The sequence below is a fragment of the Corvus brachyrhynchos genome, unplaced genomic scaffold (assembly GCF_000691975.1).
Source record: "Corvus brachyrhynchos isolate BGI_N302 unplaced genomic scaffold, ASM69197v1 scaffold338, whole genome shotgun sequence".
Taxonomy (NCBI): Eukaryota; Metazoa; Chordata; class Aves; order Passeriformes; family Corvidae; genus Corvus; species Corvus brachyrhynchos.
This window is the reverse complement of record NW_008239334.1, coordinates 1552157-1564608: the sequence shown is the minus strand read 5'-3', so window position 1 is coordinate 1564608 and position 12452 is coordinate 1552157. Positions and strand designations below refer to the sequence as shown.

At 46.8% G+C, this 12452-nt stretch overlaps 1 protein-coding gene and 1 long non-coding RNA gene across 2 annotated transcripts in view; both read right to left on the bottom strand.

The window, feature by feature from the left end:
* Window positions 1-1125: 1125 nt before the first annotated feature.
* On the bottom strand, window positions 1126-1980 carry LOC108448394. Its single transcript, XR_001864281.1, has 3 exons — window positions 1581-1980; window positions 1341-1360; window positions 1126-1171 (listed from the first exon to the last, which is right to left on the bottom strand). It is a non-coding gene; the product is annotated as an uncharacterized LOC108448394 (long non-coding RNA).
* Window positions 1981-7170: 5190 nt separating this feature from the next.
* The window catches only part of MAGI3 (membrane associated guanylate kinase, WW and PDZ domain containing 3), a 32433-nt gene continuing 27151 nt past the window's right edge, over window positions 7171-12452 (bottom strand). Inside the window, exons 20-21 of the mRNA XM_017741104.1 lie at window positions 11923-12061; window positions 7171-10205 (exon numbers count right to left, since the gene is read on the bottom strand). Of these exons, the coding sequence (XP_017596593.1) occupies window positions 9136-10205; window positions 11923-12061 (1209 nt within the window). The 3' untranslated portion in view covers window positions 7171-9135. The remainder of the gene's footprint in view (window positions 10206-11922; window positions 12062-12452) is intronic.

The following is a 12452-nucleotide window of genomic DNA, read 5'->3' as shown; positions in this document are numbered from 1 at the left end:
CCACAGAACCTTCTAGAGCCCCACAGCGCCCCATAAAACCTTCTAGAGCCCCACAGAATGCAATGGGACCCCACAGAACCTTCTAGAGCCCCATAGAACCCCACAGAACCCAATGGGACACCATTGACCCCCACAGAACCTTCTGGAGCCCCATAGAGCCCCACAGAACCCAATGGAACTCCGCAGAAGCTTCTGGAGCCCCACAGCGCCCCATAGAACCTTCTAGAACCCCACAGGCCACTGTAAAACCCCACAGAACCTTCTGGAACCCCATAGAACACAATGGGACCCCCGTAGGATTTTCTGGAGCCCGACAGAGTGCCACAGTACCTAATGGAACCCCATAGAACCTTCTAGAGCCCCATAGAACCTTCTAGAACCCCATAGAACCTTGTAGAGCCCCATAGAACCCAATGGAACCCCATAGAACCTTCTAGAGCCCCACAGAACCAAATGGGACCCCACAGAGCCCCACAGAACTTTGTAGAGCCCCATAAAACCCCATAGAGCCCCATAGAATCTTCCAGAGCTCCACAGAACCCAATGGGACCCCACAGAACACAATGGGACCCCACAGAACCTTCTGGAGCCCCACAGAGCCCCATAGAACCCAATGGAACTCCGTAGAACCCCACAGAGCCCCACAGCGCCCCATAGCACCTTCTAGAACCCCATAGAACCCAATGGGACACTACAGAACTTTCTAGAACCACACAGCGCCCCTTAGATCCACATAGAGCCCCATAGAGCCCCATAGAATCTTCCAGAGCTCCATAGAACCCAATGGAGCCCCATAGAACCCAATGGGATCCCACAGCGCCCCATAGAACCTTCTGGAGCCTCATAGAACTTAATGGGACCCCATAGAACCTTCTGGAGCCCCACAGAACCCCAGAGAGCCCCACAGAACCTTCTAGAACCCCATAGGACCCAATGGGACCCCATAGACTCCCATAGAACCTTCTAGAGCCCCACAGAGCCCCATGGACCCCCATAGAACCCAATGGAACCCCACTGAACCTTCTAGAGCCCCAAAGTGCCCCACAGCAGCCCCACAGAACCTTCTAGAGCCCCACAGAACCCCACAGAGCCTTGTAGAGCCCCGTAGAACCCAATGGGTCCCCACAGAACTTTCTAGAACCCCACAGAGATCCATAGAACCCCACAGAACCTTCTGGAGCCCCACAGCGCCCCAGAGATCCTCAGAGAGCCCCACAGAGCCCCATAGAATCTTCCAGAGCTCCACAGAACCCAATGGAGCCCCATAGAACACAATGGGACCCTACGGAATCTTCTGGAGCCCCACAGAGCCCCATAGAACCCAATGGGACCCCATAGACCCCGCAGAGCCCCATAGAACCTTCTGGAGTCCCATAGAACCCAATGGGACTTCACAGAAGCTTCTGGAGCCCCACAGCGCCCTATAGAGCCTTCTAGAACCCCACAGAACCCATTGGGACCCCATATAACCTTCTGGAGCCCCATAAAACCCCACAGAGCCCCCCAGACCCTTCTGGAGCCCCACAGCGCCTCACAGAACCTTCTAGAGCCCCACAGAGCCCAATGGGACCCCATAGAACCTTCTGGAGCCCCATAGAACCCAATGGGACCCCACAGGACTTTCTGGAACCCCATAGAACCCCATAGAGCCCCCCAGAACCTTCTAGAGCACCATAGGACCCCACAGAGCCCTGTAGACCCCTGTAGAACGCCATAGAACCTTCTGGAGCCCTACAGCACCCCATAGAGCCTTCTAGAGCCCCATATGACCCAATGGGACCCCATGCTGAAAAAGGGAGAGCTTCCTTCAACTGAACCCCTTAAAATGAGGGAACAGGGGGTGTTTGCCTCCACTTAAACTGATACAATGGCAAATAAATGGCTTCTTTCCTTTAATTTAATCCCCTAAAATACTGGAAAAAGAGGGGGGTTCCTCACTTTAAATCTCTCAAACTATGGAAAAAGGGGGTTTTTCCCCTCAATTCAAATCCTTAAAAAGGTGGCATCCCCATCAATTTAAGCCTTAGGACGATGAAAATGGGGGAGTTAGCTGTAATTCAAACCCATTAAATAGCATTATTGAGGTTTTCCCCTTCCGTTTAAACTGGAAAATAATGGAAAATGGGGATTCCCTGTCAGCTGATACCCCTACAAGCATGGAAAAGGCAGGGCTTCCTTCAATTGTTACCATTAAAATTGCAAGGGAAGGGGATTCCCCCTCAATTTGAACACAGACAATTACGGAAAAGGAATTTTTTCCCCTCATTTTAAACCCCTTTTCTGCTAATAATCCCTTTATTTTCTGGGGACACTGTGGAGGGACAGGGGGCTCTGGGGAGGGACCGATAAGATGAAAGGGGAAAGTTGAAATTTTCCCCCTGGGACCCCACACGCTGCCTCACCTGCTCAGGTGCTGCCTCTTGGCAACAAGGGCTTTTCCCTGGGCGTTTTCTGGAAACAACGCTCCGTGCCCAGGTGCGGCTGGCTGCTCCTCGGCCCTTGCTGGGTGCTCCGACCGTTGTTCCTTAGGGGACGCTCGGGATGCCTCCATTGGCCCCTCTGGACCAGCAGCTCCGTGCGCAGGTGTGCCCGGGTAACGCTCTGAAAGCAGCTGGTGCACCTGGAGCTGCCGCACCTTGGAGCGGGGGGCGAGGTGGAGAAAGGTCCTGCCGGTCGTTCCATCCCCTGCATGGGCCGTTGTCTGTCCCTGAAACACCGGGGTGCCGGGCTTTCCTTGCTGTGGAAAAGAACCGGCCTTCTCGTCCGGGTACCCGTGGCCAAAATTGGGATTCTGCCTCCAAAATTCCCTATGTCCTAGGTTTGTAATTACCGAGGAAATTTCCCACAGATTGTAAGCGATTACCGGTAATTTTTCCTCCGTTACTGAATTGCGTTTCTGCTGAAGCATTTGACGCTTCCCTTCAGGGGCCAGGGGCTTGACCGGGTTTTTTACGGCTGATCCTGACAGGCCCAGACCGAACTCGAGCACCCCCATCGCCTTTCCACGTTGAATTTCAGTGAAATACTGATATAGTTTATAAATGCTCCCTTTGCCTGCTACTCAGTCTTTCCCCGTCCATCCGGGGAGCAGATTTACTCCATCCTTTTTTCTCAGTCGCAGCTCTCCGGCCCAAGTGCCAGTGCTCAGAAACGCAATCTAAGCAGAAAATTGCTACAAGCGTTTGCTTTTAAAGTAAAATTCTTACTACATCTCGTTGTACGATTAAAAGAAATACATGGATTGATGGTCATCGGGGAAAAGCTTTTCAGAGGAGAAAATACCCATTTTGGTAACATGGTATTCTTTTGGGTTTGGGAATCCTGCCCATATAAGAGATCTGAAAATCGGTATTTTGCAGTTTGATGTTTTGAAACTGGGTCATTTTGATATATTGGAACTTGACATTCTGGTATTTTGAAATGGAATTCTTTTGGTATTTCTGAACTTGCTGTTCTGGTATTTTGAAACTGGGTTACTTTGGTTTTTTGGAACTGGGGTCAGGGTTAGGTTAAAATGCTGGCATTTTAAATCTGAGATACTGAAACCTGGTTTCTTTGGTATTCTGATTTTCTATTACTTTACAACTAGGTTATTCTGGTATTTTGGAACCTAGTTTTTTGTAGGCTTTGTATTTTGGTGTTTTTGTAGGCTGGGGGTTTGGTATTTTGTAACCTGTGATTGGCAGTGGTCTGAGGCATCCTAATTGAGTCTGCTGGTTTCGTTTGCCTTCTTCCGGTACAATTAACCTGGCACGGGCACCGTTAAGTCACAGACTATACAGCGTGACGCTTCCTGAAACAGAAATAAATTCCAGCTGCAGCAAAGCCCACCGCCACATTCAGAAACCCTTCAGCAAAGCCGTTGGAAAAGCAAAGGTGATGCCTGGTGACCTGGAGCTCCAGAGGACTGAGGTAACAAGTCTGGGGAACGAGCAGACAGTGAACAGCTTCCGCTGCTTCTCGCTCCAGCTGCTACTGCAAGTGCAGCTCTCCTGGAATTTTATGTCCAGCGTGTCTCTTCCCAGCTCAACAGACGAACGAACAGGTGCTCCAGGATTTATTTCCTTTGTACTTTGGGCAGCACAGACCCACCATGAGGAACTGGAATCCCGCTTGCCACTTTCCCCACACCTCCTCCTTCCAGTCGGATACAGGTGCTACTCCCCAGAGGCAGAGCCTGCCCGCAACACAGCCCCATTCCTGGCGGTGCTGGTCGCAGCTGCTCCAGGAACGAGCTGTCCTGAGCCAGGGATGGGGAAAATCCCCTTGGCTCGGGCAGCAAGGCTGGGAACGAGGGAATGGTGCCTGCAGGTGAGTGGCTGGATGGGAGCGAGGGCTGTGGAGGGGTCACCTGGCTCGGGTGGGACCCGCAGGGGAACGTGTGTGCTTTTAGCCACCAGTGTCTGGGACCCGGGTATTGGATGAGCATGAGGCTATCCAGCTCTTCCTTAGGACTTGGAAGTATGGCAGGGCACAAAGCTCGTGCTGAAGCTTGTTTAAACGCTTCTAATATAAAAATATATTAAAATAGAAATGTTTGAGGAAATAACATACAGAAATCTGTTGCAAGTGTCTGTACAAGCCGTCTTTAAAGATCCACAGAGATGGGTGTTTTGTCGAACCACTTCCAAGCTGAAGCCAGATTAGAAATGAGACCTTTTACTGCAACCTCATTAGAGGAATGGTTTACATTTCCTGGGAAGAACTGTCAGTAGCTGTAGAGCACAGAGGGCTGGGCAGAGGAGGAGCAAGGGCAGTAGTGCTTGTGCACTTGTCCCAAGAACAGGCACCTTGTCATTGACGTTTGGTGCCTTTTTTTTTCCCCAGTGCAGGTGCTTAAGGGTCACAAAACCCTTCTGAGTGCAACTTACTACTGGGAGTTCCCCATGCGGGAGGCAGCACTGCTTCTCTTTTCACTGCCTTTGGCATTTTTGGGCTCTGAAACCAACAGGAAATACGGTCATTTCGGTCTCGCTCACTGAGCAGGCACCTCCATTTAGCTTGTTCTCTCTTTGGCTTTGGATATAATTATTGTATTTCAAACCAGCTTAAATACTGGAATTAAACTTTAAAATTTAGAAATCAAACCTTGTGTTGGCCAGAAGGCAACAAAGCGCTGTTACAACATAGTAGGGACGAGCTGGTTGTGTTGGGACAGGCTCAAATTCTGAAGTTCCGGACGATTTTTGTCTCCCGAGTTAACGTGTGTTAGCCAAAACAATTGGAAGAGAATGACGTTATTGTCGCTAAATTCGCTTCTTTAGGAGAGACAGCAAACGGCAAAAATGGCTCCTATTTCCCTTTGCTATGAATTGGTTTGGGGCTGGTGCTGGAATATCATTATCTGGTCTGTGGTGTCTGTCAAAGAAAAACTTGCACCTTCAGATGGAGAAGCCAAAGCAGAAAGAGCGGCTGTCTCTAGTAAACACCATTCTGAAACTGTACACAAAGCCGCTGAAGGTATCGTACTCTGCCTGAATAGCTAAATTTTATGGAAGCAGTGACTTATGGTAATGACATGTGGCCTTGCCCTGCCCTTGGCTCTTAAAGTTAGTTCTCACAAAGGGAGGTTTTTTTGGTGTTCCTACAGCTGTGACATGAGATGGAGCAGTACAAGAGCAGTGTGGTTAATCAGCGCTGTGAACTTTTGATTAGTGGTTTAGCTAAGAGGAGAGGCTGGTGTGAGCACAGTATCCCTCCAGCCTGCTCCAGTCCTCTTGTCCTTCAGCAGCTCTGACAGCAGCAGAGAGATACTCGGGAAGGAGCGAGCGGAGTCTGGGAGTCTCATAGGTTAGTCTGGGTAAATTCTGCAGCCTGGAGTGTTGGGCACCTGCGCAGCTGGTGTTGCTGCAAAAGAGGCTTTGGAGTCAGCCGGCGAATTTTTAGCGTGTATTCCTGTACATACATTTCGGAATGGACACAGAGGCAGCCCAAGGCATCACTATCTGTTGGAGTGTCAGTGTTAAGCTAAAAGTCAGAGGATAAATTCTTTGGTATTGCTGAACGCTAGTGGACTCTATTCCTTGTCTGTTCACTGCAGGAATTGGACAGTCTGTTCAGGCTGTATGGACTAACCGTGAACCCACTAACCTACAACATCACGCAGATCGTCATCCTCCTTGCTCTCTCAGGAGTTATCGGTGGCCTGCTAGAATTCAATTCAAGAGTAAACGTACAAACCAACAGGAACAGCTCTGGGGTCACATCTGTACACGTCTGTGGCCAAATTCCTCCTGCCCAAGCAGTGAGGCCTGGGTTTGCACGGGGAATTCAGAGACCAGTGCTGGGTGAGTCTCCATCTCCCTGAACCAGTTTTTGGGGGAAGGACAGGACCCACTTCAGTTTCAGTTCTCTTCAGGTCAAGCTGTGAGAATCCAGGGTTCCTTCCTTTTATCCCAGTCCTCCCATGGCTCATCCTGAAACTGGAGCAGAGCAAGATGGCCAAGGGACACTGAGTCTTATTTCTAGATGAAGAACATTTGGACCTAAGGCTTAGGCCCAAACTCGCTTGGTCTCTTTACAGTTCCGGAAAACTAAACCGTGAACCGCCAGAACATCAGTCCTAGGCATGTCCGCCAGACACTGGAGAAGAGAACCAGCAGTGTGGGCATAAAGAAAAAAAATGATGGAAATCTATCATTACAATTTTAAAATAGATTCTCAGTGTATGTATCAGACACTTTCCTTCTGCTTTATTGTTCTATGATATCCAGAATGCACTGGCCTCATCAGAGATGTCATCCCATGGCATGCACAGACAAACTGGATTAATAGGGCCAAATCCTGGCAGCTAGCACTAAAACCAGTAGGAGCTGGTGTGGGACATCAAACACTAAAGCCACAGAAGAGCTCCAGCTGGTACTAAATTGTTTACAGCTGTTTTCTGCACAAGGAAAAGTTGTGAGATGTCAAAGGAAATTACATTTTTATATAGCAAAATGTACAAATAAACCTACAGGACAAGTACTTTGTCACAGTACCATTTCTACAGGATTTAATGATTTTTATACCATTTTTGCTGAACATTTGTTATTTGAACGGGGGATCAAGGACTTCCAATAATAAATTGCATTTGTTTTCCCTAAGAGCAGTGTGTTCGTGGGTAAAACCTGGATCATGCCCCTGAAAGCCCACCGAGAACCTGGTTTAGACAGTGCAGAACCAACAGACCATGAACTGGAGTTTGTTTTTAATATCTATATAAAAAATAATGAGCGATTTACAGGTCTCTCTCTAGTCAGAACCTCAGAAGTCTGTATAAAGGTGCTGTACAATATATAAACATTTACACCCAGTACATCCATACACTGCGTAGCATTCCAAGGCCACATGGCTAAGTCTGATACTGAAGTACAGATACAAGGTCTATGGGAAGAGAAATCACACACAGGTAAGACATTATCAGGTCACATTAACATATAGAAAAATAGAAGGGAGTTGATGGCAGGGAAATGATTTCAGTGGTGCTAATTCATCTGGAATTGAAGGACTGGATTTGTCACTGTATTCAGTGGTCAGGCCGAGTGCACACAGCTCAACATAAACCAATCTCTGGGGAAGAACGCAGGGTAATATCTACATAGGCTACTTCAGAGTATTAAATATTTCACAGTCATATTCCACCCAGGGAGTACTTGTACGTGTTATGCTACACAGCAAACCTCAATGGCTCACCCGGTGTAGAGCAGCATGGTTCAGAGCTGCTTTAAATCCTTTTGAATTCCCAAAGTCTTTGTTTAAAAGCTGTCTGAGTGGTCAGCTGTACTCGTGAAGCATTCCACTCAGAAGTGCCTCACCGTGCTTTGTTAGCCTTTAAAAGCATTTAACGTTTCAAAGCCAAAATGAGATACTGACTTGCGAAGAGTAAATCCTATTAGTTTGCATTTTGAGTGAGTAAAGCTCAATCATTACTCATCTTTCTCCTGCAAACTGGACCAAGGGCCCTCTTTTTACCACTTTCCTGCAGTCATTAAAAATCTCAGATGTCAGGAAATAATCACTAAAACTGTGAATAAAATAAACCCCTTCAGTTTCTGTTGTTCTTATGGCTGTGGGACTGATGTGTCAGTAGGTTCTGGTGGTAGCATCCCTCTTTAAAGTATCTCTGCTAGCCCAAACCATAGACGTCGTGTTCTCCTGCATCCTGTTTGTCATTGACACTCCTTGATCGCACATTCATAGTAAATAGGGGAGAGTCCTAAACTATACAGGCAAGAACTTCACTGAAAAAGCTGCTCTGGCAGCTGACTCTGTCCTAAGGTCAGTTCTTACCTCTACAGAGGGGGAAAAACCCAATTCCCAACTAGCATTAAATAATTAAAGATGGGACTTCAGTATCAGCTCCACACCGAGGCTGAGCACGTCACGGTGCCACGAGTGAAACCAAAGGAATTGTGTTATTTAACAGAACCCAGATTTTCTTTCCTCTCACGGATGTGAGAATCCCTGTGAATCAAGGAACTAAAGTGATTTTGCTGTGTCAGAAAAAGCACAATTACAAAATTATGTCAAATACGGTATTTAGCTACAGGGTTTTGTATCAGGTATAAAAATTCCAGGAAACATATGAACCGAGCAGCATCAGCAGCTCATTTGCTGCCCTGGAACTGACAGAACCAACTTGCCCGTGTTCTCCCTGATCCAGCAAGAACACGTGGGTTTCCTGATGTAAATGTGCAACGTGCTCTAGAGAAAACACCCACTTCAGCCCAAACCTGCCTTGTCTGCGACCGGAATCCATGTGGGAAGGATCAGATTGACTGGATACAGTAGATAGCTTGGCACAAAAACAGAAAGTGAGTCGGGATGGCGTTGGCAACAGAGGCATTAAATAACTTTGTTCAGAGTTCACAACACTTGGGGAAGCTGCAGCAGTACAACACTGGGAGCAGCAGACATGGCCTGCAAAGGGACATGGGGACAGCAGCTCATGGAAGAGTTTCACCGAAGCAATCTGAAAGGTCCTTCATGCAGCTTAGATACTTTAAGAACAAATCAAACACTTCCCCCCCTCTAACCAGTTTCTGAGGAGAAAAAAAAAAAAAAAAAAGACAATTGTGTGAGAAGAACCAATGCTTTACATTACCCTTATGGGAAAATTGATCAAGACACATTCTAAAAATCAGCATCAGTCAGTCACACCCGTTTTCCAGGCACTCCTGCTGCTGGGGTGCCCTTACAGCCACTGGGGACCCTCCACGGCCCGGGAGTTATCGGTGTTTTCCTTACTGGAGAATTCCTCTCAGGTTGGGAAGTTCCATCTTTGGTTTCATTGGACAGCTCCACGTGTCTCTCTCCACGGTGACTGTTCAGCATAAGAGCCTCCTGTGTTTCCACCCTCCTTTGTTTCTCCATGGAAAGCAGTGGGATATTGGAAAGGCTGGAGGTTTTGAACCTGCTGGAACCTGTGTCTCCAGAGCTGGACTTGGTTAATAGATCATCCTCGGAGGCATTTCTCCTGGAGTCCCTGAAGGGAAGGCTATTCCCACCAAATGCTGGGTAATGTTGCTCTGCAGAACACCCTTCTGTCTTTCCTGGGGTCTTCTGCTTCATCTCTTTCCTGGTGACTCCCAGTTTACCATTCTCACCTTTCAACTGCTCAGCAGCTGCCTTGTCACCACTCGATGTTCTACCTCGTATCCTTCCCCCCGTTCCCGCACTTCCTGGCTCGCCGAGATGCCTCTGGGGACTAGCTGACCTTCCTCGATTTCTACTGGAACGCTCTCTTTTGTCGCTCTTCTCCATCCCTGTTTCTGTGGTTTTACTCTCGCTCCTGGAACTGTCAGATTTATGTGAGAGATTGTTTTTTTCAGGATCCCCTTTCCCGGGGCTGTGAGAGTATCCTTCAGCAGCCCCTGACTTTGCTGCACTGGCAGATCTGTCCCTTCCGGTCCCTGCTTCCGAACTAGCTTTCGTGACTCCAAACCCAGGGCTCGAGGGACATTCCCATCTCTTCTTTGTTCTCCGGGGAGAAGACTGAGGCTTCCTCTCACACTGGTTTTCAGTTAAAGTGCTTATCTTGTCAGGCACAATGTTCTCTGCTTGTTCCAGTTCCTCAGACAGCTGAACTCTGGTTAAAGCTTCTCCTGGTACTGCTAAATAACACATTTCAGATGGGGAAGCAGGATGGGAAGATGAAGATAATAATGGTATCTGTTCTTCATATATTACATTTGATGAAGCAGGACTGTAGCTATCCCAATCACCTGGAAGCGAACAGCAAGAGATTTGACTAAATACACAAAAAGTAATAATCAGCAAACTACTGAGTTCAATTCAGGAAGCATTACGGAGTGGCATATTCTCAAAGCTTTATATAGCCAGATTTCTGTATTGTGTTGTTCTACAACAATCCTGAGGATGTGATTTTGGAAGAAAAAAATCTAGTGCTCAGAATGCTGGATCCCTGCAGGGCAGACATGGTCTCGGATCAAAACAATTTTCGTGCCTACGCAGCAAAATTTCAAATTACTGACCTACATTGTTTAATAAAACCAAACAAACCGGAACTGTTATGCTTAAAGAAATCCAAAACAGTGAAAAGTTGGGGTTATTCATAGCCTTGCACTTTAATAATAGGAAGAGATGAAACAAGACATGCAGATTTACCAAGTCTTTAAGGAAAAACCAAGAAAAGCACTGAAAGCCCTTAATGTTGCTCGGGTTTCACGTAGGGACACAGACTGGAAGGAGCCAAACCTGAAGGAGGAAGAGAAAAAGCCCAGAAGTACATACCAAAAAAAAAAAATCACAGAGTACAGCAAGCAAGATTTCAATCAGAAATGTGGGATTAACAGCACGGCAAGAGGCAATAAACCCTTCCCCACTCTACCACTTCCTTCACCTCATCCCAGGCCCCACTCTAGACAAGAGGGCTAGACAGAGGTTCCCTTTTGTCCGATTCTGTTCATCCCTCAAGCTCAGGGAATTTCTGTGACCACCAGGGCCAGGAGTGATGCTCAGGACCATTTTCTGGTTCTCAGCAGGAAAGAAAACTGAGACAGCTCTGAGCAGATTTTACCCTTTGACTGAATGCCAGTAAGTGACTGAACACACAACTGTGTGTTTGGGATTTTGAAAGGATAAATTCAGGGTTGGTCACTGTGACTGAAAAACTCCTTATCAGAAAAAGCGATCCTACAATTTAGGAATTTAAACCATCAACACCTTGGTGTTGGCATCAGGGGTTACAAAGACTAAAATGCCTATTTAGGGAACTAAATGTTCTTTGCTGTAAAATGCTGTCACTGCCACAAAGTCTCTGATTTGCAGTTTCGGGGCTGAGTCAGACCCAAAGTCATCAGTTCTGAACTCTGTGGCTCCCTCAAGCATTTGCTTTGCTGTCCTTCCTTTTTTTTTTTTGGCCCACAAAGTTGCGGTTTCCTGTCATAGATGCAGAAATCACCTTGAATCAAACTGAATCCCTTTGGAGAGCAAAGTTGTCCCTTTCCTGCTTCCTGAAGTTTTGGCTTTGAAAAACAAAGCATTCCATAATTTAGAAGGCCAAAACCAGAAGTAAATATGTACAGAAACAAAATTTTAACAATACTGTAGCACAGAGAATTTTCATTTCAATTAAAAGGCAGTCAGGGTTAATCAGCATGTTTTTACAGAAAAACTTGATTAGCATGGACAGAGCTGAGAAACTAATAAGAAATATGGAATAATTTCAGATTGTGCAATACTCCTACGTACTTGTCACATGTTAATTTTACCCCAAATATTCCTCGTATTTGAAAATGGATATTTTAATTTTCAATTTTTATATTTTCATTTATTTTTAAATTTAATTCAAGAATAAATGCACAGCTGTCACAAAGGCAGCTGCCAACTACTGCAGTGAACAAGCAGCAGAATCTCCTTATCCCACTTCACTTTCCTGCCTTGGACCCTCAACAGCAAAAAGCCCTTGAGACGACGTACTGTGATCTGGTATTAATCCAGTCCCTGGTCTCAGCAGCAGCAGCACCTTATTTCCTCCAGCCTGAATCAGCTCAATGGCTCGTGTGTGAGTGATTCCTTGGGTAGGTTCTCCATTAATTTCCACAATTTGGTCACCAACCTGGGGAAAAAAGAGCAGCGGGTTAGTCTCTGGGAATATCTGATGCTGTGAACTGGTTTTTAATTTAGAAAGAAAAAATAATAGAGGCAGATGCTACTGTTTTCCCTCTCGTGCTAAAATCCAGTGGGCATTAGTGACACCATTCCATGGATGACAAGCAGGATGTGACCTCAGGGTCTGGGGGTTCAGAGGGGCACAGAGGTCATCTGCTCAGGAAAAGATTGCAGAGATCTTAACCACATCTATTTATTTACAAGTGATAAGTTAGATACAGGATGTGCTTGAATGTATTTTCATTCTGGATCACGGTGGGGAGGGAGCACATGGATCAACCACATCACACCTGTCTGAGGTCACCTTATCCACGGGAGGACACAGCACCTTCCCTACA